The sequence below is a fragment of the Citrus clementina genome, unplaced genomic scaffold, assembly GCF_000493195.1.
Source record: "Citrus clementina cultivar Clemenules unplaced genomic scaffold, Citrus_clementina_v1.0 scaffold_2, whole genome shotgun sequence".
In the NCBI taxonomy this organism is placed as follows: Eukaryota; Viridiplantae; Streptophyta; class Magnoliopsida; order Sapindales; family Rutaceae; genus Citrus; species Citrus x clementina.
Genome location: NW_006262688.1, coordinates 29,166,952 through 29,191,384, shown reverse-complemented (window position 1 = coordinate 29,191,384; position 24,433 = coordinate 29,166,952). Strand labels below are relative to the sequence as shown.

Sequence of the window (24,433 nt, the reverse complement as noted above, 5' to 3'; positions counted from 1 at the left end):
CAGAGATCAATTATCAGGTTCTAAAAATATTATCCCCGGATAATTCATCTATAAAATCCCAAAAAAAAAAAAGTCAATTGGATCTGGCAAGTCTAATTGAAAGTTGTGCGAGTGCAAAAAATAGACTTCTTGGGCAATTTATTTCTTACAAGTTAGTTTAGAAAATAGGAAGAAAGACCAAATTAAAAAAAAAAAATTACAAAAAAAAAATAGAAAATGGAATTATAATAGCGAGATCAGTGGCCCTGGCCCATGCATTAATTTTCAGCCTTGGCCTTTCTCTACAGTTGGGAGTGGTCTATTTTTTACAAACACAAAAAAAGGGTCCCCCATACGATAATTTATGTTGGAATTTTATATATTGCACAGCTCATAACACTCTGATTTCAATTCTATCAATGACTCCATCCATCTTTCATTTTTTCTGTGAATCTCAATCAGTCAATTGCCACAATAGCAAGCCATTTTCAAGGCCAGAATTTGAATGTTCTTGAATGAATATTACTAGTTCACTTGCAATAAGTTTTCCACGTGTATGGTGAAAATTAACAAAGTTACGACTCTGATGGTCAATGGAAAAGATGATACAAAACAATTATATAGAAGTGTCCAAGCTGTTAACGTTAATTGGGACCCCTAACTTTCTCCAATTTCTTTGCACTATTATTGCATATGATCATATCAAATTCTACTGTTTAAATCAGTACCTAAACCAACACGATAGTACATTTGCTGCTGAACTTTCATTTCCACTGGTCGGATGGTCCACTTTGAACACAAAAATTTATTTTCAGTGTCTCCCTGACTCCCTCTAAGATTTCTACTGTTGTTGCAAATTGAATCTAATTAATACTTATAGGTGGGCTCCGGAATTAGGAATGAAATCAATTGCAAATGATACATCACTAATTGTAATCACAAATGTTATAATTGATCATGCATCTTTCAAGTCCAATTAAGATTTTTAGTATAAATATAAAGTTAGATTTTACGATTTTCACCTTAAGTATGAAGTTTCAATGGGTATTTTAAATTTTAATTGACTGAAGCATCTGTCTAGTGAAATGCAAGTTATGCAACCCAAGAGGGGGGGTGAATTGGGATTTTAAATTTTATGCAATACAATTCGCACAACAATTTAATCTACCGCCTTAATCAAATCAAAAACAATAAATTCAATCAAGTACAATATTAAAAGAGTAAGGGAAGAGAAAACGAACACAATGATTTTTACGTACAATAAATTCAATCAAGTACAATATGAAAAATTTTTTTTTTCATATTTCATTAAAAAAAAAAAATTATCGAAGTGAGCCTGCTTGATAATTAGAAAACCTTTTTATACCATGTTGATAAGTTAATTTCAAACAGTCTAACATATTAACATATATTAGTTTCCTTCCAAGTTTAGTGCGAGATTAGAAGACTACCCTTGTTGGTAGTGGTAGATAGGGTTGGCAATGGGACGAGATGGGATCCTGCGTGATCTCATCCCAATTAAAAAAATTCTCATTCTTAGTCGACAATGAGACAGGATGAGACGAAATTTGTCAATTCCACTCCTATCCCGTATATGCAAGTGGGATAAAAAAAATATCCCACTCCCATCCCTAAGTTTTTTTATGGGATAAAAATATGTTCTAATCTTGTCCCAAATGGGATGGGATCCCACATGATCACATCCCATCGGGAAAAATTGTCACCGCTAGTGGTAGAATATAATTTTAGTTCAATGAAGATCATTAAGGAAGAATAATATAAGTCAAAAAAACATATATACACAGACACTCTCATAGGAAGAAAACATAAAATTTACATTAAAATGAATTGAATATCAATTAAAATCGAGTGTTTTTTTCAAAAGCCTGGGGACAGGCGGACAACGACTCTGGTTACAGCATAGTTCCACTTCCACATTGCCTATTGCGATAATATTTGTGTGATTAAGATTTATTGACTATTATAATTTTTTAAAGAAAATATATTTCACAAATGTTAAATTTGAGAGTCCTGATCTTATGCGTCCTTTCCCATGTTAGTAATTCAATGTTAAGGTTGCAGGGCCACAAAACAGTCCGATCAATAAAAACTTAATAGACGGCCCATCAAGCACTTACTCAGATTTCTTAAATTCGATTGTATTTGCATGAAAATTCATATTTTGTTCACATTAGGACAACAAAAACTACGAATGATTAAGATTCGAGATGGCGAGAGAAAATTAAATTTTCTCAGAAAAAAATGTATATTAATTTCTCAAGCCAATGTAGGCATACACAAGAATCTCTAAATTTCCCACGATTTAGTGTCCCATGCATCAACATTTAACTTTGTCAACTTTTTTGTTTCGAGAGTTGAGAGTTCCATTTAATGAATAGCATTGGGTTTTCAAATCTTTTAGTCTACTTTATTAATTTATGTTACAAATTTGATTAAAGCAAACAAATTTAACAAAGTTGCGGGTTTTGCTTCAAATATTGACATGTCTCTTCATCAATGGAAGTCAGCAATGGCAAAGCCAGCCAGCCAGCCAGCCAGCCAAGTTTTCACAAATCAAAACATCTACAGCTGCAAAATCGAGAGGGCCATAACAATACCGTACACTTGGAGCAACGCACACATGCAATAAAATATTTGTAAAAGGTTTCGGACTCCAATGCCGCTGCATGAATAGCAGCTGTACGAATACTCAACCCTACGTGTAATGGCCTCACTGCCAACTCACACAATCACCAGCACCTCTCTCTTAATTTCGGAAAAAGAAAAAAAAAAGCCTATTTGGCAGTACATTACCATTTACCAACAAGAACAATTATAATCAAATGGAATTGGAAAACTAAACAACAAAATTAAGCGCAAAATAGGAGTTCTGTTCATTTTAATTGCCATAAAACAAAGAGATAATTATTAAACAATGTGTATAGCAATGCATTCTGTTTTATCTAGCAAGCTGGTTAATATAATGAAATTTTGTTGTGCACTCAAAAGGCAAAACCCCGCTCATGCATCATTACATAAATTCGCCCACCAAATTGAATTGGCTTCTTTAATTGCAGGATTATATATAAAGAAGCAAATTAAAACATGTAGTAATTAGTCTAATTAATGGTTCGTTGGAGGCAGACACAGAGTGAGCTCCAATCCAACGTCGCCGCTTCCATTTTGAACCCAGCGCTGTTTGTTACGGTTCACATCAAGCGAACCCTCAACAGTTTCAACAGAGAATATGCTCTCATAGTCATCTTCTGATCTACTGATCACCTGACTCTGCAGCCATGATGATTGGTCTTGAATACTCTCCCTCCCAACAACCGGGGCTTTTGGCCGGCGGTTCCAAGAGCGTTTGGCCCGGGCCTTGGTCTTGTCCGAACAGTTGGCCGCGGATGGGTCCTTTGACACGTGGCGTATGTCGTAGATTTTAGGAGGAGGGCTTTGGACGTTTAAAGTCCATGGGGCAGCAGCAGGTGCATTGTTGTTTGAAGAGCTCGAAGATGATGAAGAAGAAGGGTTTTGGGTAATGGTTTTGCCTTTGAGCACAGCATCAACGGCGGCCTGGCACTGCTCCCATTTCCCTGACCAAAGCAACCCCACCGACCCGGATATTGGATCCACTATACGCCCACATGCCTCGTACAACAGTGACTTAAATATAGCTGCGAAAAAACAAACAATTATTATACGTACAAGTATAGTTATAAATTCATAAAATTATACACAAAATAACTCATTAATTGTAAAAAAATATATACCAGGGCGAAGGTGTTGGGGGCCGGCTTCAATGAGGTTGATGAGGCCGGCGCGGCCATAGAATTTGGCAAGAAAGAGAGTAGCATTGGCTTGAGCATCAGAGGATTTGATCCAATCAAGGCAAGGCTTGATGATGCAGTCGTCACTGCAGCCTTTGCGCAAGATTCTACACCCATTGCAACTCATCCTCATGATATTTATGTGTATATATAAATACACAGTGATTAAATATACGGAGATTAAAATTTGAGAAAAGAAAAGGGGCCGGGAGGCTATATATTTAAGATCAGAAGAGGGGCAAACAAGGCGCAGTGGTTTTGGTTTTGATTTGGATTCTCCAACAGGAGTGGTGAGTGGTGGGTGAAGTGAAAGAACCTGAAAACAAGGGGTTTTTATTCTTAACTTCTTTGCTTCTTTAGGTAAAGTTGGGGCAAATGCCTTCTTTGGAAAAGGGGAATATGACCCAGATTGTGTTTTTATATAATCTCTCTCTCTCTCTCTTGTTTCTTTAATTTATTTCTTTTTACTTGTTTTGGAATCACCCCACATGCACTACTTTAATTACAACTCAACCATATACTACATTTACATTCCTAAATAAGTGTATTACGCATCTTATCTTATACTAACACAATTTGATATATTTGATACAAATTAAATTATTAGTAATTTAAAATTTAGCATATTATCTAGAAAGTCTTATGTGCTTTTGGAATTTTTTTTTTATTCACTTCTTGTCACATATATATTTCAATCAATCACGATGTTATACATCTACACAAATTAATCAGTAAATAAATTTCGAAAGCACTAATAATTTTTTATAATATTTTATAACTGATGTCACTTCACAAGTTTGATAGGCAACATTTGTATACATTGTTAAATTTAGTATGTGTATGTGTGTGTATATATATATATATATATAAGTATATGTTTAGAAATTACTGTTTCACATAAAATTGCTTAATGGATGCAACAAATACACGGTGTAAACTTTGTTTCATGGAAATGGGCATTCTTTTTTGTTAATTATAATCCTTAATTGTTAAGAAAAATCGTAAACATGAATGGGAGGGCAAATATGAAAATACCCATGTAAAGAGGAAACAGACAGCAGATGAAATGTGGGAAACATGCAAGAGGATGACAGAGCATGATCACGTGCAAAGCACGAGTTCAGACCGCCCACTTCCTCAAAATTTTCGAGCAACTGCAATAAGGCAATAACTCCAGATTTTCAGGAGTCCGTACATAATCAAATTCAAAATTTAAAAAAATTTATATTAAAAAATTTTCACAACAAAAAATAAAATAATTAATAAATAAGGGAGATTCTAAATAAAGTAAAATAAAAATAAAAAATAAAAACCTGTAGTAGTTTGATAAAATCCTGGGTTTGAGAAATATTGGGACACTCTCTGTGGGCGCACACCAAGAGCCGATGGTTTTTATAATTTTATTTCTATTTTTATCCTATTATTATGGAGCCACCTGAATCTTTTCCCATGTTTTGTTTTCATAAGCTGTTTGTTTCTTTACTTGAAATTTTTCATGGTGTGAGATTTCATATTATAAATTCACGGATTTTATGAGAATCTAAAACTTATAGAAACTGTATAAATTTCAGTTTGTATATGAGCTGTGTATATTTGGTGCATGGATGATGTAGTATAACTAGTTAACATGACACGTAGGGATGACAAAATCTTACATGAATTTATAATTGTATGGGGTCCATCTCAAATAAGATGAATTTTGAATAATTTTTTAGAAATGAGGTGGGGAATGCGCGAAAAATAATTTATAAATTCTTAATGAGATGAAATTTAGTTTTATATTCGCCACCCCACACCCACTTCAATCCCCATTATATATGATTTTTTTTTTAACTTTTGTTCGATAATTTTTATTTTATCAATTATAATGTTGGTTAATAATTTTTCTTTTATTTTTACCCAGTATAAATAGGTTATAACTAAAAAAAAATCCTACATTATAATTCTTATTCAATCCAAAAATATTATTATGTTTTTTTCTCTCTCTTAATGTGTTGTTCTCTTCAAATATTTTTTTAGTTTTGATATTATTTCAATATTTTAGAGATTTTTTAAAATTATTTAAATACTTTATAATATGATAATAATTTTATTTAAGTATTTAATTTTTAATATACTAAAATTATTTATCCATACTTATTATAAAATAAAAAAATCATTCCCCACATAAAAATTATTCATTCTTAACTCACTAAATTTATTAGGGATGAGATGGAGAATTGAGGCGAAATTTTTAATTTGGCCTCTGCCCAGCACCAGCACCAGCCCCACCCCCACCCCCATTACATGTGATGCCTCAAAATTGTTAAATTAAAAAAAAAAACCTTAAATTAGACTGACCAATTTGTATAAATAACTTTGATCCAATCAGTTCGACACTCCGATCACTCGATTTGATGGAATAAAGGCTTGTGACACGTATGAACGAACATAAAGTTGAATTAAAATCACTAAATAGACACTAATTAATTATGCATTGGTAGAAACCAAATCCTTTTTGAGTAGAGAGTTTGAAAAGAAAAAAGTTATTCGTTTAGCCCAAATTCAGTTTGCCGACAGACTCTCAAAACTGCAAAATCGCACAATAATTAACTTTTGGTTGAAGCTAATTAGCGATGGCTTAGAAGTTGAATGATTCTGCTTTACGCAATTTTAAGCATCAACTATGACTTGATGTTACATATTGAGTTTTGTTTCAATTAAAAGTATTAGAAGCATCGCTGGAATTGCATTCTTTGTCAGTGTCTCGTCAATATAAATGCTCAATTGTTGGAATTATTGTAGTGAGGAGAGAGTCTTGGATGGGACGAAACAAACATACCATTTTAACCCGAATGCTTTATTCAATAAATTACCACAAATAAACATATACTTGTAAGAGTATCAATTTTAGTGTGGATTAAGATAAATAAAATAAAATAAGTCGCATAAGTCACCATAAAATCATTTTGTATGATGAAAAATTTATTATATATTTAATAATTTTGTCAAAACTATTATTTAAAATTTATATTTACTACATATTATTAACTTTTATTTTATAATTATAGTTTTTTTTCCACGCAGCTGTAATTTAAAAGTTACAGTACCTCAATGCCAAACAAGACCTTAGTCTACTGAAAATAACTCCTCGCGGGTGATGAATACACACTATTTACAATCCTGTTTCTTGAGACAATAACATGCACGGTCAATTCACACTTGATGAATTATCAGCACATACAAGTCTGAACTTGGTTAATTTAATTAATCAATATCACTGAAATTACGGTAGCTAAGTAGCGAGGAGAGAGTAAAGCCTGGGCTCTCAACAGTCAAGATTTTACGAGTAACTACGAGTGACGCTGGGCTTGCTCTAAAATAAACCCCAACCTTGAACAAGCCCATCTAGATGCTTGGGCTACAATGACCCCTATTCAAACAGAAAGTTTCTTTTGTTTTCAATGCCGAAAAACAAAAACAAAAGAAACCTGAGGATGATTATTAATCTTTTAGTCATGAAATGTTTTCTCCTAATGAATTCTATAAATTTATTTGAAACCAATCAAAATCATCCTACAACATAGCATGGGTCAATGATACTAATTAACTTTTAAAAAATATTCTTATATAACCCATATTCCTTTACTAGAAATTTGTCACCTTCATTCATATCATTTTATGTATGTATGTGTGTGTGTGTCCAAACCTCAGGTATTGTCTTCTGCAAAAGTAATTGAGGAAGAATTTGGAGTTTTACTGTTACTACCAGCAGCAGTAGTAATAATTAATAATAAAAATATGAGGGGGAGAAGAACAAGACAGCCTTCATGTTATTAGAGGATGCAATTCACGTGCTTTCTGCTTATAAAACGACAGCCTTCTCCTCTGAATTGCAGCAGTTGCCATACCAATCATCATCTTCCCCTTTTTTTTAAAAAAAAAATGTTTCCATCTTTCCATTACACCAAGCTTCCTATAATCTATGTATGAACAACCGACGATCCAATCATAAATTTTAAAAATAAAAATAAAATATTTACATTTATACAAAAAAAATATATAACTATTTTTTTTTCTACAAAATTAGTTGTATAGCAAAGCCTCTTTCACTATCCAACACACACACACACACACACACACACACACACAGAGGTTACTAAGTTGATGATCATTATAAGTAAGTAAGAGGAGCTCGTACTAACAACAGCAGCACAATTTTAATCCGGCGAAGCACAAAATATAAGAATAATAAAACTAAGAAGAGCCGTAGCAACGAATATCCAACCATGCGATTGACTCATTCAGTAATAAGGAGCAAGACTCGATCCTCTTCTTCTTTTGCGTATAATATGGAGACCAAACTCAGTGAAAGAGAGAGGTATTATAATGTGGGTAAGTTGGTAACAGTCATAAGATATCACAAGTAAAGGAAACAACAAACAATGATGCATCAATTGGTGAGCTGATTAAAATTGTCTTTTGTTTTACATGCTGAGGAGGAGGAGAAAGAGATCGATGGAGTCAATTTGATTCCAAATCCAAAACACTACCAAACAAAACAAGATCACTTGCAGCTTTTTCTTTGAACCTCTCCGGCCGCATAATACGTGGCCCTTTCTTACATCGGTTTCCTCTAATTTATTAAGCATCCACAAAAAAAAAAATAAAATAAAATAAAATTTCACCAAAATACGAGACACTTTTTTGTTTGCTATCAATGCTCAGCCAACGGGCAATTATATAAATTGGAACAATGTATATATGTATATATATTTCAACCAATAAGAAAAAAAGAGTACCCCATTAATTAATTGATACTTGATTGTATATTGTCTTCTTACAAAAGAAGACAAAAAGTTCAACTGAAAGTAAGCAATAAAAATATATACAAATTTCCAAAATACACAAATTTACAAAGACTACAGTCCATCTAACATTCAACTACTTTCGTTCGTTTTTATGTACTCTTTTTATGAAATCTTTGTTTGTTGTGTTTAAAAGTAAGATATCAAATCTTACTTGGTACGTTTGCAAATCCATTATTGTTCTTGTTCCAAAGTACCTTCTTCACTTCCGATTTTTTCAACAACCTCCTCATTAATTATCTTTAAGTGGTTAGTTGTTCTCATAAATATAAACCAAACTAAAATGAGTTTAAGCATTCAGTTTAGAGTCATTAAGAGGTTCAATGCTTTGCAATTCAAAAAAAGTTTTTCAAGAGTTAATGGTTTGTTATTTAAGAAAGTACCAAATCTTATAATTCCCAATTCAATTTCATTGGACTCATTTTACATTTGTTTAGGCTAATTTTCATCGCAAAATATACTTGATTTGAAGGGTAAATTTTCATCTCTATATTTAAAAAAAAAAAAAAACTTGAAAACATTCTTAAAGTTAGATATTTATTCTTTGTTTTTACAAAAATATCATTGTAACAATATTCTTAACATTATTTGATTTATATTTTAAAAAAGTTGATTTTAATAAATTCACCAATTAACCAATAAATATCAAAATGAAAGAGCTAGTATTTTTTATACCCATACAATAATCTTACTAATAATTATTTATAAATAGATCAATAATAAACCAACTGAAAGCAATGTTTAATACCATTGCAATAATCTTACTAATCATTGTTTATAAAAAAATAATTTCCAAATTAATCCTAAAAGGAAACTAATATTATAAAAATTTAGGTAAATTTTTATGTTAGTTTTAAGGTTAATTTAATAAATTATCATTTTTTTTCTTTTCATTAACATCTCCAAGAATATTGTTGCAAGGGTATTATTGTAAAAGAAAATAAAAATAACGGTAGAAGTGTAAAATATTTAATAGCATAGGTGTCTTAAAATACTTTTTTTAAATATAGGGATTAAACAAACACTTAAGACAAAGTATGGGGATTAAACTAGCGTTTACTCTAATTTGAACACCTAATGCCCTACTCACATATTTATCAAACTTTTAATCTACACATCCTTGTAAATTCCAAAACGATCTTCAACTGAATTATGTTAAAGTGCTTTTATTTACTGTTTACAACCCAGATAATAATCTTCAATCAAAATAATAACAATCCTAATAATAACGTTATTCTTTTCGAATATGCTCATTTTTCTCTCGAATTTTTAAGCTTTTGTAAAGTTTTTCAATTTCTTAACGATCTGCTCAATTAAATCCATATCCAAATTAAGTTTTATCTTATTCTGTCAATAATATTATTCTTTACCCTCATGCCTTTACCCCCACCCCAGCTTCCCCCCAAAAGAAAAATATAAGAAATAAAAATAAAAATACAAATTTTTCTCATTTTTGCCTTATTTTTTATTTGAATATTATACACAATACAATCAATTCCAACATATTATAAATGTATTATCAAAGTGTAATATTTCAAAACCCGAATCTAAAGTATACAATTGAAGCTCATTGAAGCCCTTCATAAAAATTTACTATCACAATCATCGAAAAGATTCAAACCCTTCACCTTAGAATTAAGGAGAGAAAGTGCCAATCAACTTAACCAAAAGCATAATAGAATCGTCTTAGTATAGTTCTGACATAAATCATCATAATTTTTATGATATAAGATAGGATAATAATATATTCTACGTGTATTAGATTAATGGTTGTGTTAGACGAGTGTCAAGAATTAATAATGATAAGTTTTTAATTGTTAAATTGTCCTCAATGACGAACATATAAATATATACCGTCCTATTAATAATTCTTTTTTCGAAGTTTTGAGGTAATCGAAATTAAATATATATTATTGTGATTTTTAAACAAAGTTCAAGGGTTTTAAAACAGATAGATTAATACTTTCCCTTTTTGCCTAAATGCTCTAGTTACGACGTAAATCAATTATTAATTTATCATGCTCATGAGAGTCAAAATGCAGGATTTCAGTCGATTTAACGACTGTAATGGCGTTCAAAAGTTAAGGGGGGAAGAAAAAGGACTGTGATGGGCTGATGATCAATGTTTGGTAAAAGAATCTATTTAAAGGAAAATAGATTTCAAAGAAGCAAACTAAGGCACGACATGTGATTGAGCTTGAGCGAACCAGTGGTGGAAAGATAATGAATCAACTTGCAGCATTCAGAAAAATTAAAATATAATTTAAAAAAAGAAAAGAAAAGAAAAAAACGTAAACTTACCAAATGCATCAAAATGACAAAACCTTGAAGCAAGCGATTCCAAAAAAAGATGAAAAGTTGAACCTCAAAATCCAACAACGTCTGAAAGTTTTTTTTACTTGTTAGGATTATCAAACACCAAAAGCCGAAACTGTCAATATCTTATTGACACTACGTACTGAGGAGGAAAAAAAGTAGTAAAAAGAAATAAAATCTTTTGTATTATGGCAGTGAAAATTCATGAATCTCCGTGACAGTCAATACTATTAACACTGTCTGGTGTCTTCAGACTTCACAAGTGTCCAAAATACATATTTGGCTGCAAATGCTGCTGCAGCTGCTTCTTGTTCTTCATCAAAACTCAAAAAGAGACGCGAATTATTAAAGCTAAACAACAATAATACATACAGAGATTCTTGCAATACAAAGAAGCTGGCTAGGGCTAGCATTGTGTAACACGAGAGCACTGTAAAAGGAAAATAATTCTCAGCGGCTATACACAGCATGATCGTTCTTTTTTTTTTTTTACTTTCTTTCTTTCTTTCTTTCTAGCATTTCAAAAGATTGAGGTACCAAAATACCCTCGTTTTTCCCCCTAATATTACGACGCATATCAAAATAATATCGCGAAAATGAAGAGAAAAACGTGGGTATTTTGGAAATAACATCAACCAATAACTCAAAACATAAAGAAAAAAAAGAAAAAAAAAAAGTCATGTGAATAATAATAATTCTACTAACTAGCTAGTTGTGGAGGGGATCTGGGCAACTGGGAACTCTTCGTTTATCATCTGCAATTCCTTTTTCAGTTCTGCTGAAGTTAAAAGCGCTTCCACCGAAGTACTTACGAACTAAATCTCCTTCTTTGTGGCTCTTGTTATTATTTGTGACCATTTGTTGCTTCTCCACCTCATTTGGTGTAGAAAATATCCTAATGGCACCTACCTGACAGTCACGGCAGACCCAAATCTGTAAAAAGAGCATGATTATCATCAACATAGCAGCCACCATGGAAAAAGATGAAGATGAAGAAGAGTAGACGATTCGCTTGCCACCGGCAGATGACGACGACGACGACGATGATGACATGTCGCTAGCTGAGGCACTTTATAAACCACCCACATAAAAGCAAAAGCGCGAGACACCCACTCTCCCTCGCTCGCTAACTTCTCTTTGCACTCAATCTCTTGTTGTTTTGAGCAGAAGAAATTGTGCTGACAAAAATGAGGCTTTTAATTTTGAGAATTTTTCTAGGGACAAAAAGTTCCTAATAATGACCTAATGTGTATGCGAGGATGAGGAATGGAAAATTAAAGAATAAGTGATGGCTAGTTTGGGTTATATGACAGCAGACGGAGAGAGTGATAGAAAGCAGCATCCTCATCTCATGCCCCCACTCTGGCGCCCACGTGATGACTCATGAGAGAACACACATCAACGCTCAACAGCAGCACCCAGTAACGTTTATAGAGCTACCAATTTCCCCATTTCCCACATTTCCATTTCTAGTTTTAATTTATATCTCCATATCATGTAATAAATCGAGTCCGCGGCGACTTTACTCGTCCTAAGCCACACTATGTTGTCTCGTAGCGTTTTTTGATTGATTGATTGACTAATTAATGCATACATATTATGTACATTATACTTTTATTATATGGTGAATGGCTTTGTTCATTAGAATATTTTTGTTTGATATTAATGATAAATAAACTATTAGCTACATATGTTTGTATTTGATAAAAATTTGAACTAAGAATTTTCTTTATTTAATAAGAAAGTCTTAGATATATGTGTGCGTGTGTGTGTCCTCATCAGTTGAATTTTTTACCACATTAATCAATTAGGTAAAAGTAAATATATACTTGTGATAAAAACCCAACAAATCTGAGAGTATATACTAAGATATAAAAATAATATTTATTTCCATCTTCATCTCCTGTGCATTGATGATGCAATAACATTGTCACAAAACATATGGGTTTTTCGCAGATCAAGGTCATCTTCAAGTTATTAGTTATTTACTGATCAAATACCATTATTCATTGACTACGTATTGTTTTAGAAAACATAATTTATGTGCGTGGCATATAAACTGTATATTTTGAAATTTGCATGTCGGTAACAAAGTCAAGAAGGAATATCAATAATCAAATGTGAAATATTCAAACTCTGTGGGTCTCATGGCGAGAGAATGTCTATGTGTATGAACAGTAGCAATGGACATTAATTTCTCTAACGGCATTTACTGCTTTTTAATTAAACATTAATATATATGTGTGTGTATGCGTGTGTGTGTGTGTGTGTGTGTGATGTATCATGTGTTAGTTAATGTAATGGTTGGTTAGGGTTTTTTATTAATAAAAACGACAGCGTACGCTGCACCATGGAAATGTGATTTAAATAAAACAAGGAAACATGGGATGACAGCCAAAGAGATGAGGAGGTGGCCGGGAATCTCGCGGCGGTGTTCGCTGACTGACCTTTCTCTTTCTCCTTGACGTATGTTACAAGGAAATTGAAATCAAGTTGTGTCTCCAAACTTCGTTCCGTACGATCCCGTCTTATCAAATTTTAATGCAATCCTGTGATCATTTTCTCTTTGAAAAATTAAACCCATTTGTCTTCTTAACATCATTCTGCTGTTCTAGTGTATAATTAATTTCTTTTTCTTTTTTCTTAATCTTCACTTTCAAATCAATACATCTTTATTTGAGACAAATGGTGTTTAATATTGATGGTGACATTGTGAAATTTGGCATGCTAATGACCGAGCAATGTCACATGCTAATATGGCATAATACGTATCAGCTTTTAATTTATTTGAACCATATATCCCATTTTGATTAATATATGATTAATCCTTCCTACTGAATTATTTTTTTGTCGGCAAAGACGATGCACAACGAGATTGACCTTCAAAGAAGCTAATTTAGTATCTTGAGATCTTCTTAACACATTTAGTAAAATCTTTACCGAGTCAATAAAGATTAAACACGTAAAAAGAGGGGCACATAAATATTGTTAACTGACCTTTTTCTCCCCCTTACTTGTTTAATATATTCAATCGAGAAGAAACAGAAAAGTTGAAATTATTGTCCTTGATTAGTAATTAATAGGAAGGTACGACCAATATTCAAGGAAATGTCATTTCCAAGCAAATATCTGACTAGACCAGGCAACAATTAAATTTTATTGTCGCATAATTGCATCGTATGGTACTGGTAATTTATTTTATTTATTAGTACTCGACGGTACAACAAATCCGTTGTCCCCTTGCGGTCACTTCTGACCAAATCAATTGGCTCAATGAAGAAATTTGGAAGAGAGAGAGAGAGAGAGAGAGGGGATTCATCTCTACGTTATTCACATAATAAACCACAAAGATTCTACATTGCCAAGAGAGTTCTGTTACGTAGTAAGACATCTTTAGCATGTTCGTTCAATAAGATTTTATTATATATACATATTGCACTTCGTTGTTTCCTTTCTGACCTGTATACAGATGTGAAAAATATGCAAAGTTTGTAAACTGATAGACATTTTTCATGATTGAGTATATCATACGAATCAGAAGTTGCTGAGTTGTATTAAGGAGAGTTAAAAATGAAAAAAAAAAAGCCAAAGAAAAGAGAGATGATGTTCGGCTAAAATCAGTAGTAACCAAGCGATATCGAAAACAAGAACTTTTTTCATCTGAGTTTGAACTTTAGTGTTCATTGTACTGGGAAGAGCATAAAAAGAAAGTTGGTTTTGTTTTGGTCCGTCTCTGTCCCTGAAAAAAGAAAACAAAAAGCCAATCTGATGATCCTTGACAGAAAAACTTTTTAGCTTATGCTTGGACTTTGTACTCCCCTCGGTCTTGGTGTCCTACACTATTCCATTTTGCCCTAATCCTAACTTGAGTTTTAATCCCCTTTATTATTTATTACACTTGCCTTTTTCTCATTGGCCTCATTCCTCCAATTTTAAGTTTTCGCTCTTGCCCATATCTCCTGAGTCCTGTGCCATCATCTTTTCTCTCCAAAATTTGGTCTCTTCTTGGGGTGTTTAATTTGTTTCAACAGCATTATAACCCTGGGTCAGTAGCATTTATGTATTTCTGGTTTTTCTGTTTGTACATAGCTTTTGTACATTTTGTAGCTTGAAATTGAACCATACACTCAAGTAGCCAAGTGGGCACAAAACTAGGAGGCGCAGGGATGAGATGTGCGCTGATGCCGTGTTCGTGTCATATTCAAATGATGTCGAAAGAGAAAGCTGTTTATTTGGGCATAACCATGCTTGAATCTAAACATTCGTGTCAAAACTTTTAATATCATTTTTTCTTTTTTCTTTTTTTTTTGCATCAAATAGATTACCCCCATGCTTTTGGTACAAGTGGGTAGATATAATGTAAATGCTTAATTAAAGCAGGAGGACTGTTTCCATTTGTTATCCAATATTTTATTCAACAGTATGGCATTCCTTTTCTGAAGCCTGCAATACAGGTCAGTGTATGTGTATTTATTTTGTGTAAATAGACTAATATAATACTGTTATTTTATAATTCTACAGATACTTTAAAAAAAATTCCAAAAAATTTCTTGCAGTGGCTTTCTGGCACCAGCACCGACAAAGTTGAGAACTTGCAGGCGTTCAGATGACTTAAATTTTGAAGTACATAAAAGATCCAAGAAATTGATGGCAGATATTACCACAGAACTTTCTCACTCCAAAAATCATAACGCCAAAAATAGGTATAAGCAATCACAATAACACTATATATCATCCCTGGATAATCACATTTTATATCTGATGTCAGTAAACTGCCATAGTACAATCTTCATCACAGACTCATAAAACATTAAGAAACAAAATTTAACTGTCTAGCTCCATCTGTTGGTTCTATGCATATCCAGCCCCAGTCATACCAACTGTGGAACTTGCACGATTTGCCTTTCGAGCTCCCTGAGCAGCAGTGGCCTTGGTGAAATACATATAATAGTAAACATTGAGAATCATTGTTGCAACCACAAACACTGCTGCTGCAATGAAAACACCTTTTCGCAATGTTTCACAGGTGAAGTTTTGGGCATAAATCATTGACCGGTATTTGGTGTGATAGGCATTTTTGGTGGCTCCTGCAATTAGGCATGCTTCTGCAACAAGAAAAGCCGCCCTGCAGATAAAGACTATAATATTAGAGTTTTAACATCTTAAAAATTTGGTGTGCCCAAGTATGTATCCTGCAGCATCATAGGATAGTTTATCAACTTTATGATGAACTATTACAACAATTTTCAATGAATATGATTTGATCCCATTGGCACAGTGGGATTCGAAACAGTGGTCAACTTCAAAACTTATTGATAAAACTCAGTCAAGAAAAAGTAGGAGGGCCAAGAGCAACTCTTCAAAGTAGGAGGCCCAACTTTATGATGAACTATTCAAGCACGTATGAACATACATGTACCCAAGAGCAGTTCTTCAAAGTAGGAGGGCCAACTGCATTTCTATATCATAAAAAGAGGGATTTGCTTTAATCCATGTTATCAGATGAGGTTTCCTTGTTGAAGAAAAATGATAGACTTTACATGTTAAGTTTAAATTCTCACCATGACGACATAAAATAGATGATGGTCCATGCTCGATTCCCGCCTGGGGCTAAAGGTCTCCCAAAACACATGCACTTTGTCACACCCATCAGTAGAGATTCACTTGAAAGAAGAAATAGAAAAGCACCCACTCCATAACCAGTTGCAACATCTGAGCTGTAGACACAGTATGTGGCATTAGATTGATCTGGGACCGGCATCATATGGCCCTGTCATGCAGAAACAGCATGCACCATAGAAGTTAATTTAGATAATAACAAGCTAAACCAATCATAACTATCAAAATTCAGCACAAGTTTTTTGGATTATGTTGAATCAACCTTAGATTAAGCCTAAACAATGCTAAATTGCAATGAGAAAGCTTAATCTATGGAAAATCATATTACACCACACTAGTTTTGAATCTCCAGTAGCGAACAGAGGACCTGACTACAGTTGGTCTACCAAGAATATGTAAAGGCGTGCCGAGGTTCACTCCCTCCAAAAAAAGAAAAAAAGTCTGGAAGACAGATAGGCAGTAGACCAACTTTAACCACCTCGAATACCATTTTAAGGTACACTAATATTTTTTGAATTTCAGATATTTAACGTGGTAAAACATTCATTTTCTGTCCTGCTTATCGGACTTTCCTTCTAGTGATCTGATAAGCCACCATTTGGCACATATGCAACATTAGAAAACATTTGGAAATCTAAAGGCATCAAGCATCTCAACTATTCAATGGATTGGAAGGCAACTTCCATGAAAGATTTCTACAAAACAATAAAAAAAAGAAATCTTGTAGAATGTAACCCTAATTGTTGGATTAAGTCCCCAGCATAACTAGACGAATCATGACAGGCTACATTGGATATCAACAACAGTGGCCAGGCAAAGGGTAAAAAGCAAAACATGCACTCAATATGTTGGATGGTGACTTAAAAAGTTATACAATATACTATTGTTATAGTTGAGTTAACAAACAGAGCCACATTGAATGACAGAGGCACTGAATTGATATTTGGTTCGCGGCAAAAGCCAAACCTTTGGTATACTAAAAGTATCACAGAAAAGATTTACAATCATCTGACGATCTCAGATACAACTTTGAATAAGAATTAGGTTCTCTTAACTTTTGAAACTGAAAAGAAAAGGAGTACTAAACTAGTTGCTTTTACGTTCTATGGCAGGTAAGTAAAACTAAACAACATTAAAACATCCCATGTTTGCACACACTTATGTTTGATGCACATTGGAATTGAAGATTCTGAGTTCAATCCATATATCAGCAATATGACTATGCTGATATTGTGTTTCCTCTGTACATTAAAATCTTTTGATTGAACCCTCTACATAATAATCGCTGCTGTGAATGAATTCATCCATGAAGATTAGCATAAATGAACACTTTTTTGACTGAATATATCCAAGGCTATTCATCATAGAGAGATCAGGAGTACCTCGGAATATAATAGCAATGGTAGATGAATATAAAGTAAACAAATTTAGTAACACAAGGCACGCTTATTAGTTTGGTGTAATCACAATGCTTTAATTATACTGCAGGTAGCCTAGCAGGTGATTTATAATTATAATGCCATTACAGGATGCTAATTGATGACCCCAGCTAATGGTGTTCATAAGAGGCAAGAGCAGACACTTGGAAATGTATCTATCTAAACATTGCAAAAATCAGCACTTGAGCTAGAGCAGCACATCAAATTTTAAAGCAAACTTGGCAATATAAATTGTAATCAGCCCAGAAAACTCCAATCTGTCTCAAAGGCTAATCAAAAACTCCTAAAATAAAAAAACTCTAACAAACAAATCGAGCATCTACCACGAAATTCACAAAACAAAAACAGAGATCCACCCACATACATACACCAAGGAGAATACAAAGCAAAATCTGATACCAAAACCCTAAAGTTCAGTCATTTTTTTTTTAAAAAAGAAGAGAGTAAGGAGCGAGCTTACAGTGCTTCGTCTCCTCTCAGCAGCAATGGAGAAGCCAAAAGCCACCAAGCTTAAAATCACCACCAAAATATGAACCAAAGTCGAGCCTTTGCCTTCTCCTAAGACTCCCATTTCTTCTTCTTACAGAGCTGATGAAGAAGCTGAGTGACCAGTCAGTGGGAAGTGGGAACTGTCTGTCGTGTTAAAAAACATGTTTATATATAAAAAAGAAAAAAGAAAAAGAAAAGAAAAGCAAACAAGTGAAACGACTTACTTTTTACGCGCAAGTAGGGCAAACACTACCTTACAATCAATGTATGGTACATTCCTCACTCATAAACAGTGAATGAGTGGGATCCACTCACTGTTTATGTGAGGGATGTATCATACATTAAGGTAGTGGGATCCCGCAAGTAGTGGCACGAAAAGCAGGCGGAGTTAAGGTTATGCTCACGCGAACCTATAGAGCGTTCATAACACTATAGAGGTTAAATGTCGTGCGTGTTCTTCACGCGGATGGTGGTGTGTCAGAGTGTGTTTTTGGACTTGTGCACTCCTTTCCTTTGACTCCTGCCTCCTGTCACTTTTGAGCTTACATTTTCCGTTTAATTATGTGGGATTATCCATCCGGTGCTTGATTTGCTATTTGAGTATGATTAATAGATTTTAATATATATTAAAAATGATTTTATAAACAAATTAAGATACGATCTTCCGAAGTATTTTTAACGATTAAATAGAATTGTATAAACAAAATCATAAAATAATTTGGACTTGACGCCATCTTCCTAGCAGCTTTTTGTATGAATTTTTTTTCCTTATTTTATATATGGATTTTTAAAAAAAAAAAACTTGTAATTAAATCGATTTTTCAAAACACTTTGAGTGAACCTATTATTATTATTATTATTATGATTACTATTAGTTTTTGTAATACTAATAAGAAGAAAGAAAAAAGAAACCGAAAAGGTTGGGGGGGGGGGTGTTGAACAAGTGATCGCATGTTGAAATCTAACGCAAAAGCAATTTGAAAGCGGAAAGCACGAAGCCGAATTCGGGGATTAATTAAAATAAATTGCGAATAGAAAAGAGAGGCAAAAATAAACAATTAATTTCATAATTGAGATTTGTGTAGTGGCCGGCCAATCGCGTGATGGCCTATCAATTTATTTAGCATTCCAAGGAGAGGAGACGCAGTAATTAACAACATTTAGGCTGCAGTAGAAATTTTGGGGAATGTTTGGGCGGGCATTGTAAGATAGATTATCACTGAGGTTGAGGATTATGGCTCTATGCGATGAAGAAATAAATCCTAAGATATCAGAGGGGAGGGGAAAGAAAAAAGAAAAGGATGCAGACAAATTTTAGAGAAGAAAAGGTGTCTTGTCCCATTCTTCTGTTTCGTTTACATTCTTCCTTTTAACCGTCGATCATCTTGGGATTAACATATATGATTTTACTTCCCCTTTTGAAATCTCTATTCTTTTCTTGTATCATATAACAAAATGTACCTTGATCACTTATCATCAAATGTTCTAAATGACAAATTAGTTAGTGCAGATTTAAACGACTAATTTGGCAGTGAAGACGAGCGACATGTCGTCTATTGGGGCTGGGACATAGGTGAGTAATGATGACGGGATGAGAAAGTCTGTGATCCTTAGATTAATTATGAACAGATTATTCTCTCTCTCTCTCTCTCTCTGTGTTCTCTATTCACACCGAATGACAGAAAAGGATATTGAGACTTGAGAGACAATGAAATTGAAACCGACAGTGACAGTGTGGTGGCGTGGTCATCCCAAAGAATTTGAATCACATAAGGTCTTCTCTGCCTTTTAGCTTCTTCCCTTTTGTTCAATTGAAACAACAGTCCATCAACACAAATCTAAAGTGATAAAATAGGACGACCATGATCTGGTCTTTTCTCCAAACCTAACCGTGTTTGCCTTGCAGCTTAAAAGTTGTATTGAAGTATTTAAAAGTTATTTGGTGACTTCAAGCATAATATTATCTCAACCGGATGGTGACTGACCTACAAGTAGAATTTTCGTGAAAAGATGTTTAAATTGAGTCAATCTTATGATAATTCTAGTAATCTCAAGCATATTACCACAATAAGAGGTAATCGTGAGCATGATTATCATGAGGAGATGTTTAAATTGAGCCAACCGAGAGCAAACTTAGTCAAAACTACCTTTCGGATTCTCTTTGAAAAATCAAAGGTTGAACATGATCTTCAAACCATCGTTCCGCAGTCGAGGGGGGAGAGGATTCTGATCTCTATAAAACTCCCACATAATTTAAAAGGTTAAAAATAAATAAAATCTTATCCGTTTTCATTCTCTACATTTTCTCTTCTTACTTTCTTTGTTTTTTTTTACTATAAGTAAAGAAAGATTTATGACTTTTCTTCATTCCTTGTTGTAGACAACCAAACACTATATTTTTCCAGTAACCCCATGAACTAACTTGAAAAATTAGAGGATTAACGCTGAAAAAGATTTCGGCACGTTGTCCCTGGTTTCTGATTGTAGTTTTGGGCATTGGCGGAACCGTCTCTTTTTGCATAAATAAATTCAAATGCTGACATTAACATTTGATTGCTAGCCCGCACGCTGACTCGACCAAATTTTAATTTGAACAAACCCCATGCAAGAAAATTTTCTACAATTATTGATAATCAAATTGTTATAGTCAATTCATCACAACAACCATATGCAATTAAATTAAACTATTTTAATTTCCTCTTATCTTCAATTTCTTCAAAACGAATTAGTGTGTTTTGGTAGCTTGTGTATTAGTTTGGCAGTAGGCTAGCTTTTGAGGTAGGTAATCATGTTCGTAAACTGAAACTGAATTCACAAGTCTCAATGTTTATGATTGCATATATAGTAAGATTTCTAATTTAACAACCGGTCAGATTAATAACCAAATGATGGCCTATACGTGATTCTTGCAAAGTCACCTCCGAACATGAAGATATTGCGACATATATAACAATAATAAATAAAAACTTCAAACTTTCATATTAAAAACTCCAAGAAAAAAACTCAGAATAAGGAAAACTCTCCATCTGTCTCTCATGGATTCGCTGGTACATCCTTGATACTCTTCAAGTTCCAAATATCATCATCCCAAACAACATCACTGAAGAATAAACCATAAGCCTCGACACCCCATATTGGCAGTGAAAAGTAACCCCATGACATCTGCTCATCCACAACTTCTCTCGTTAACATTAATGACAACTCATCCCAATCCAACCAACTCTCCTCCACCGCCGGCGTCGATTCATCTCCTTTTTCAACATCCTCTTCCACCTTCTCGACATCGCTTTTGTTAATCTTTTCCACCATAGTTGTATCTTCTGCTTTTGTAGCAGCAGCAGCAGCAGCAGCACTCATATTTCTTTGCCTCGTCATTTTAATGTCTTTAACTTCGCATACTAATAAAAACAAGTTGGCTACTTGAAAATGCATGAGACGTTTATCTTACAAGAGTATGCTCATAATCTGGCTGTATATTTATAGCTGGGAAAATTAAGAAAGAAAGTAGTAGAAAGGAGAAGAGGTATTGGGAATTGGGGTCAATTTGCATGCATGTTGATCAAAGCAGTTTTGTGAAATTCTATGAGCTCATATACACATGCCACTTCTTGTCCAGATGTCCCTTTGGCATGAGGGTCATCTCATTTGGACTAGTGTTCTGTATGATGGCTCCGTTCAATGAATTTTTAGGTGATCAAGATTCAAGAAGCAGGAAGTGAGAAACAGATTTGTCATTTATGAGCTGGAGCCTGTGAAGTCTATTTCAGTTAAATAGCCCAACCCAAATTTGTAGGGGCCTATCATTTGTATACCTAACGGTTGGCACTTCGGTAAAAAGAAAAGCTAAATTTATCTACAAGCGGCCGACATTTTCAGAAAATGTATTATATTGTTTTGGGTATGTATGTGTATACTTGCTTGCTCACGAGTGATGAGTGACAGAAACGGATTAATAGGAAATAGAAAGGGCCAGATAATTTGTAGTTTGCTGGTTGGTATTGAGATGTTGCGATTTGAAAATTACAATTATTACGAAAAAAATTATAATTATAAAAATATTAATAATGTGTAATAAATATGACTTTTTAATAATGATTTCGATAAAAATAATAAAAGATATTATAAGTTTTTCATCATATAAATATAAAATAAAATTAATTAAATTTTTAAAATATAATAATTAGTGTTTATCAAATATTTTAATATAATTACTCATTTAAAATACTAAACAGGATATGATATAATATCTATATAGGCAGTAGATAAGATGAAAAGGGATTGACCCTTGAACCTCAAGATAGTTGTAGACTAAAAAAGGGAGCTCGAGAGAAGTACAACAAGACAGATTTATGAAATGAAACCATTGATTAATTTGGTGGACAGATCATGATGGAGCTCTCCATGGGTCATGGCCCAAGAAAACTCAGCATGTTGATGTTTGCAACTGACAAGAGGCCTTCTCAATGCGGGAAAGCTCACAGCATGTATGGGGGTGGGTTGTGCGGGAAAGCTGTTGCTCACACCTCTACCTGAAAAAAAAAAAATTATTGTTAGATGCACTGTAAAAATAATCGGCTGTTAAGATAATCAGTTAAATGCTTGGTAAAACTTATTTTTAAAAGTGTTGTGAGATTTAAAAACAAATGTATGTGTTTCCTAAATCTTATTATTAAATTGTTATAAGAATATAAATGAATGAATTAAACAAAAATAAAAATAACAACACAAAAAGTAAATCCTAATTAAACCACTTTCGCAGGTAATCGCGATTGCATTTAGCGTATACAACAAGCCTTTAAACCCCTAGGCGGCCCTAGTGGACGAGTTGTAGTCTCGTGAGGGCTTCAGTGATGATACCCACAAACATCATTTTTAAAAAAATAAAATAAAGAGAACAAAAAAAATTTAAATAAAACATGAAAATAGTCTCAAAAATTGCATAAATTATATAATTCAAAGAAAATTTCAAATATTGGTAAAGTTCTAACTTTAATTCAATAATCAATCCCATCTCTATTTCGATTCTTGTAGTGTGTGTGTGTGAAATCAATTCAATCCAATCCATTCCCAAAATCTTCAATATCAACAGCCTTCGCCTCAAACAAAGAAAAGAGTAGGTCAAACTAATCTTATCATCTTAATCCCAATTTTTTTTTTCACAGGCTTTTATGTGCATTTTCTTTTGATGATTTTTTTTTGTTCAGTACTTGATTTTTTTTTCTTTTTTTTTTCTCAACCATAGTCAGGAGCTTTCACTCTACCCCTTAAGGTAGCATTCTTCTCATGGTAGATTATCCTCTACATACTTGTGGTATATATGCCCAAATTACTCAAGGATAGCTTCACTCTTAAGGGTTATAGATAGCTATTTCTGACTTTGGCGCCTGTGTATACTATTTTGTATTGTGGAGATAAGAATCAAGACAAACAGTCATTTACTCTATCTAAAATTCTCAACTCAAGCTGCGTCAATCTCAAATTTCAAGTCAAAATTATGAAAGAATTGACATTAGTGCTCATATTTTAAAGAATCTCAGTCAAGAGGAACTAACACAAGAATCAAGTATAAACTAAGAAAATATTCAACTCTTTCTAAAAACCATATTCATTGTCAATCAAATTCTTATCATTGGTTTTTCACATAAAAATAAAAAAACAACACAATTTTTTTTAACAAACAAAAAATTTTTTTTTAACAAACAAAGCACACACTATTCCCACCCCCAAACTTATTCGGAACATTGTCCTCAATGTTTCACAAACAAAAGATATGCAAATGAGAGAAGAAAAAAATAATAACAAAACATAAATAATAAAAAGAAAGTTGGAGAGAACACACCTGAATGAGCTGGGAAAGCTTAAAAAAATGACAACTAAAAGAAAACGTTAGAAGAAATATAAATAATAAAAAAAACAA

General features: G+C 33.3%; 3 protein-coding genes across 3 annotated transcripts; all 3 read right to left on the bottom strand.

Moving 5' to 3' along the window:
* Positions 1-2,857: 2,857 nt before the first annotated feature.
* LOC18050657 (LOB domain-containing protein 42) lies at positions 2,858-3,961 on the bottom strand. The gene is made up of 2 exons (XM_006448413.2): positions 3,750-3,961; positions 2,858-3,653 (listed from the first exon to the last, which is right to left on the bottom strand). Exons 1-2 carry the CDS (start codon positions 3,937-3,939, stop codon positions 3,103-3,105), a joined length of 741 nt encoding a protein of 246 aa, XP_006448476.1. The 5' UTR covers positions 3,940-3,961; the 3' UTR covers positions 2,858-3,102.
* An 11,739-nt stretch (positions 3,962-15,700) lies between these two features.
* Positions 15,701-18,641, bottom strand: LOC18050655. The gene is made up of 3 exons (XM_006448411.2): positions 18,488-18,641; positions 16,531-16,739; positions 15,701-16,094 (listed from the first exon to the last, which is right to left on the bottom strand). The coding sequence occupies exons 1-3, from the start codon at positions 18,596-18,598 to the stop codon at positions 15,821-15,823; spliced, it is 594 nt and encodes a 197-aa protein (XP_006448474.1). The 5' UTR covers positions 18,599-18,641; the 3' UTR covers positions 15,701-15,820.
* Positions 18,642-21,413: 2,772 nt separating this feature from the next.
* Positions 21,414-22,099, bottom strand: LOC18050654. The gene has a single exon (XM_006448410.2). It carries the CDS (start codon positions 21,946-21,948, stop codon positions 21,550-21,552), a length of 399 nt encoding a protein of 132 aa, XP_006448473.1. The 5' UTR covers positions 21,949-22,099; the 3' UTR covers positions 21,414-21,549.
* Between the last annotated feature and the right edge of the window lie 2,334 nt (positions 22,100-24,433).

Excerpts from the sequence above, each read along its gene's own strand:
- LOC18050655 (XM_006448411.2), bottom strand. The coding sequence starts at position 18,598 with ATGGGAGTCTTAGGAGAAGGCAAAGGCTCGACTTTGGTTCATATTTTG. Across the intron at positions 16,740-18,487 it reads CTGAGAGGAGACGAAGCACT|GGCCATATGATGCCGGTCCC; the intron begins GTAAGCTCGCTC and ends TCTGCATGACAG. Across the intron at positions 16,095-16,530 it reads ATCTATTTTATGTCGTCATG|GGCGGCTTTTCTTGTTGCAG; the intron begins GTGAGAATTTAA and ends CTTTATCTGCAG.
- LOC18050654 (XM_006448410.2), bottom strand. The coding sequence starts at position 21,948 with ATGCATTTTCAAGTAGCCAACTTGTTTTTATTAGTATGCGAAGTTAAA.
- LOC18050657 (XM_006448413.2), bottom strand. The coding sequence starts at position 3,939 with ATGAGGATGAGTTGCAATGGGTGTAGAATCTTGCGCAAAGGCTGCAGT. Across the intron at positions 3,654-3,749 it reads CCCCCAACACCTTCGCCCTG|CTATATTTAAGTCACTGTTG; the intron begins GTATATATTTTT and ends GTTTTTTCGCAG.